Source organism: Mastomys coucha, unplaced genomic scaffold (assembly GCF_008632895.1).
Source record: "Mastomys coucha isolate ucsf_1 unplaced genomic scaffold, UCSF_Mcou_1 pScaffold5, whole genome shotgun sequence".
In the NCBI taxonomy this organism is placed as follows: Eukaryota; Metazoa; Chordata; class Mammalia; order Rodentia; family Muridae; genus Mastomys; species Mastomys coucha.
In genome coordinates this window covers 95,680,732-95,686,327 of record NW_022196911.1, presented here as the reverse complement: position 1 = coordinate 95,686,327, position 5,596 = coordinate 95,680,732, and the positions used below count along the sequence as shown (strand labels likewise).

At 42.2% G+C, this 5,596-nt stretch overlaps 2 protein-coding genes across 3 annotated transcripts in view; both read left to right on the top strand.

Moving 5' to 3' along the window:
- LOC116077698 (keratin-associated protein 2-1) overlaps positions 1–5,596 on the top strand; it is a 47,965-nt gene that overhangs the window by 30,604 nt on the left and 11,765 nt on the right. The gene's annotated exons all lie outside the window — the stretch shown is intronic.
- LOC116077693 (keratin-associated protein 4-6-like) lies at positions 2,219–2,719 on the top strand. 2 transcript variants are annotated; one of them, XM_031352412.1, is made up of 2 exons: positions 2,219–2,337; positions 2,404–2,719. In XM_031352412.1, exons 1-2 carry the CDS (start codon positions 2,219–2,221, stop codon positions 2,717–2,719), a joined length of 435 nt encoding a protein of 144 aa, XP_031208272.1. The 2 variants fall into 2 exon arrangements, with proteins under 2 accessions (XP_031208272.1, XP_031208271.1); XM_031352411.1 differs by having other exon boundaries at positions 2,219–2,719.

Here is a 5,596-nt window from a genome sequence, read left to right as displayed (position 1 = left end):
TGTGTGTGTGTGTGTGTGTGTGTGTGTGTGTGTGGTGTGATGGCTTAGTATGCAATATTTTTAAAACTTCTATTGACTTCATTCTTTGACAACTTCATACATGTATAATATGTGTCCTGGTTATTAGTGTTCATTTTTCATGCCAAAACCGTCAGAGGGTTTGACTGCAAAAGAGTGTATGTTCACATGCATGAGACAGAAGCATATTAAACTGAGACTCTTTGCCTGAAGAGGCTCCTTTGTGTCTGTTGGCTTTATAACTAACTCTAGCTAACGTCATTGAAACATCTATTGCAGCAATGCTTTTCCTTCCTACATTTATTCTTACAACCCTAGGCAGGCATTTACCTTTCACTCCTGTGATACAACCATGACCTCAACGTTCTTCCTGCTTCCTGTCATTCTCACGCCCCCAAATATTTGCAAGGCCTGGGTGCTGCTCACATTTTTCTTCCCATTTAATGGCACAACATTCAGTACATAGTCAAGAAAATCCACAAATTCCCTCCATTGAGTATCGTCTTTCTCTGCAATCTACACATGATTGAACAGGTTGTTGAGCCCATCCACAGCTGAAACAGAAGTCCATCTAAGCCAGTGTTCATCATCTGAATCTTCAACCGACTAGATTATCTCTGTCATTGATAAGTGACTTTGGTTTTAATAAATCCCATATCCACTCAACTGATCGCTCACTCATGACTGGGCATCACACTAATAAATGCAAATGAGACATTTCCTTGAGAGTAAGACCTTTTAGGCTTTACCTTGGAAAGGTGGATAAGACAAAACAATTCCGATGTGATGTAATTCTCCAGAACAGAGGCAATGGGGAAAGGAAGGGTGAAGGCAGTAAATGTAAACAAGGATTGGAAGTGAGCTGTGCTGGGCATTGAAGGATGAGTAGGAGTTTGCTAATGTGACAAAGAAGAAAACTTTCTAGGAAAATAAAATACTCTAGATCTAAGGAATGATACCAGATTATCATTCTACACATTCCATGAGAGACTGGCTATGTCCCTTCAGTCCATTTGGGACCTCAGTGTAAGGAATTAACAAGAATTGCACCCATTTCATAGAGTTCTCGAGAAATGTAAATAAGATACCAATTATAGAGGACTCCAAAAATTCCTGGCACACCGTAGGTATTCAACGAATTTTAACTATCAGTGTTATCTCACTGTCCACTGGGAATGCACTGACTTAAACACAGGATTTTGATTTTACTGACTAGTCCAACAACCCTTGGAAAATCTGACAAGCTCTTTACCATGTACATACCATGTCCCCTTAATCATCTGCAAATAAAAGTTTATGACTTTATTTGTATCTTATCTGAAGCAAAAACTTCTCCAATATACATTATTGAGGAAAAATAACTCAGAATATGAAAGAGGCATAGCTTTTTAAATTATTTTTATTTATTCTTTGGGAATTTCATGCATGTAGACAATATATTAAGATCATTACTTGTACATCTTCACTGGGCTTGTTGGCTTATCAAAAGGCTGATCAAAATATGCCTTTAACTCACCCCACTCTGAATAACATGGAACTAAAAATTAATAGTTTTTAAGGACCCATCATGCCAACATGCTTTTGCTATCCAAAAGTAACTATCACTGCAAAATTGTTTTACCTTTGAGAGATTAAATAAGACAAAACTGCTAGCACCCTCCCTAAGCTTGCTCGCTTAGACTATTTGAGAAATACAGTACTCTTTGTTGATTGCAAGCTACCATCCACCTTCACACTCCCCAAATAGCAATATTTCATTGTGTTTTCCCACCTGTAACCCGTAAGGCCTGATTCTAACCTGTTGTTGCCAGAGATATAGTCACTATAAAGTCCATTTTGAATGTACTTCCCCAGGATAAGACCAGAAATAAAGAATTAACACTCAACCCAAAGAGACAAAGTCATGGACTGCATCTACTTTAGGGGATATAATATCAAAGTGAGAAAAGGAAAGTTGATTCTCTTGGGCTTTGCCAAATTGGATAGCCTGGAGTTTAGCAGGAAAAGGAAGAAGCCTTTTCTATATATAGATAAGCACAACTAATTAACTCAAGCTAACTGATCTTTTGTAGTATAAACAAGAGTCACGTGGTTAGTAGTCCTCAGCAGGATATAAAAAGCAGGAGACAGCAAGGGAAGAGACCAGACTAGGAACTCTCCCCATCTTGTAAGCTCACCCATAACCTCCACCTCTGACACCATGGTCAGCTCTTGTGGCTCTGTCTGCTCTGAGGAGGGCTGCGGCCAAGGCTGCTGCCAGCCTAGCTGCTGCCAGATCACCTGCTGTAGGACCACCTGCTGCCGCCCCAGCTGCTGTGTGTCCAGCTGCTGCCGCCCCAGCTGCTGCAGACCCAGCTGCTGTGTGTCCAGCTGCTGCAGACCCAGCTGCTGTGTGTCCAGCTGCTGCAGGCCCCAGTGCTGCCAGTCTTTGTGCTGCCAGCCCACCTGCTGCCGCCCCAGCTGCTGCCGCCCTAGCTGCTGCATTTCCAGCTGCTGCCAACCCTCCTGTGGTGGGTCCAGCTGCTGTGGCTCCAGCTGCTGCCGCCCCTGCTGCCGCCCCTGCTGCCGTCCCTGCTGCCGCCCTTGCTGCTGCCTGCGTCCAGTCTGTGGTCAGGTCTGCTGCCAAACCACTTGCTACCGCCCCACCTGTGTCATCTCCACCTGCCCCCGCCCCATGTGCTGTGCCATCCCCTGCTGCTAAATCTTCTCTTTGAATGTGCCATTAGCTCCTTAATCTCTGCAGATGAAGTCCTTCCTTCTAAAAAGTGCATAGTGTTTGAGAGACTTGATCTCCTGAGTCCCAGAAGTCAGACTTGTGTACATTCTGACTTCTGTCCAAAGTTCTTCCTAAGAATGATTTTATCAAATACCTCTGAATAGCTTAACAGCTCTCCCTCAACATGTCTCATTTTGTATTTTTATCTATTCATCATGCTGGAGGAATTTAAATTATCCCTGGCACTTGGAGGAGCAGGCATTTTTAACCCTTACAACATTTAATTCCATGATACTTTACTACTTCCGTGTAACAAAAATAAACATCCAACACAAAAATAATGAAAATTGAATGTGACTGCTTCTTTCTTTAAATATGTATATATGTGTGTGTGTGTGTGTGTGTGTGTGTGTGTGTGTGTAAGTATGTAAATAAAAAAGAGGATGAGTGAAATGGTTCAGTGGGTAAAGGCAGTTAGTTAATTAACAAACCTGTTCATCAGAGCTGTAAACCTGGCATTCACATGGTAGGAGGAGACTGACTCCACAAGTGGTTCTCTGATTATATGCATGCTTTGGTAACTGCAAACACATACATACAGAGACACACACAAGAGAAGGAGAGAATATTAAAATTAAAAAAAGAGAAAAGAAACTGTACATATGTTTCCTGGGTAAATGTTATTTTTTTAATCTTAGTTAGTTACCTAGTTAATTTTTGAGATTGTATTTTAATTATGACATTTCTCCTTACAAATCTTTCCATATATGCCACTCTATTCTCCTTCAAATCTATTGCCCCTCTTTTCATCAGTTGTTGTATGTATATATTCCCAAATATCACCTATTGAGCCTACTACAGAAAACCACAACCAATCATTATGCAGAGTTCTTCCTCACTTGGGTCTTCCTTCTTGTTTAGCCTCTTTGGGTCTATGGGATATAACATGGTGCCTGTCTTTTATGGATAATATCCACCTATAAGTGAGTACATACCATGTATGTCCTTTTGGGACTAGGTTACCTCCCTCAGGATGATATTCTCAAGTTCCATCCATTTGCCTGCAAAATTCGTGATGTCTTGGTTTTTATTAGCTGAATAATATTCCATTGTGTAGATGTACCAAATTTTCTTTATCCATTCTTCAGTTGATCGATCTGTAGGTTGTTTCCAGTTTCTGACTTTTACAAATAAAGCTGCTGTGAACATATTTGAGCAAGTATCTCTGTGAGATGTTGGAGCATCTTTTGGTTATATGCCCAGGAGTAGTATAGCTGGGTCTTGAAGTAGTTTTGCTTGCAGACAGGAATGTATTGTCCTCTGAGAGGCTCCACCTAGCAGCTGACTCAGACAGATACAGACAGCCACAACCAAACAGTGGATGGAGCCTGGAGAGTCTTGTGGAAGAATAGGAAGAGGGATTGTGAGCCCCAAAGGGGATAGGAACTCCACAGGAAGAGCAACAGAGTCAACTAACCTGGACCCTTGGGATTCTCAGAGTCTGAACCACCAACCAGAGAACAAACACAGGCTGGACCTAGGTCTCCCTGCTCATATGTAGCAGATGTACAGCTTGACCTTCATGTGGGTCCAGAATATCTGGCTATCCCAAAAGCTGTTGCCTGTACATGGGATATATTCTATGAGCTGGAGTGCTTTGTCTGGCCTCAGTATGAGAGGAAGCACCTAGTCTCACAGACACTTGAAGTGCCACGGTTGGGGGATACCGAGGAGGGCCGTCCCCAACCCACTCAGAGAAGAAAGGGAGGGGGAAATGGGGAAGGACTGTAGAAGGGGGTGGCCAGGAGAGGGCAGTGAACAGTATGTAAAGTGAGTAAGTTAAAAAAAATTAAATTAAAAAAAAAAAGCGGACAACATACATGAGTCAAACTTCCGATAGAAATGAAGTGGCATTGATCACTGCCTCTCTTTCTCTAGAAAGTTTTCTTTGTTTCAAGTAAATTAATCACTTTTTAGTTTTTTTTTTATGACAGTGGGGTTAAAAATAATGGAGCAGTCGTGAGTACATAACAGGGAGAATTATCCAGGAAGACTGGACACAGCCCACACCACTTTTTAGACTTGTTGGGGAATTAAAAACAGCCCATGGGTAGCTTAGCGAAATCTTTCCATGTTCTACTCCAGAGTCAAGTGTGGTGAACCTTGTGTCGACATGCACGCTTCATGAAGGCAGATTATCAATGGGGCATTCATCCTCCTGTAGAGGAAGACCATTTCTGAGGCAGACAGGTGATGTGGATGGAAGCTGGGCAGAGCTCATTGCAGTCACTGGAGGTGGTGACTTTCCCCCAAGGCTCTCCTTTTCCCGAGTGGCATGATGAAGAACCACATTTCCCTCCTTCATTTAGACATGCTTCAAGCATGTCATTCCATGTTCTGAACTCCCCCAGAAGACTGACTAGGCCTGCTCATGAGGTACCCTTCCAGTTTTGTTTTGTCTTAGTATCCAATCCCACTCTCTCTCCTTCCCTTCCATGAGAGTTTTAATTCCCTAGAGCATGTCTTCATGAGTCTTCCACATGCTGATCTCTGCCTCAGCACATGCTTTCTGGAAATTTCCACCTGTTCCAAAAACCTGTTCATGAATCGATGATTTGAGAGCTGGAACCATTCGTTAAAATGAAGGTTCAATCTCTCTGTGAGTCTTAGAAATAAGAATACAAGCATGATGACAGAAACATGTTGCTAATCCATAATCTATGAAGAAAATTATAAACTTTATATAAATAACATGTATTCCTTTCTAGGATAACTTCTCCCTCTCTCTCTCCCTCTCCCTCTGTTTCTCTTTCTCTCTGTCTCTCTCTCTGTCTCTCTCTCTCTGTCTCTCTGTCTCTCTCT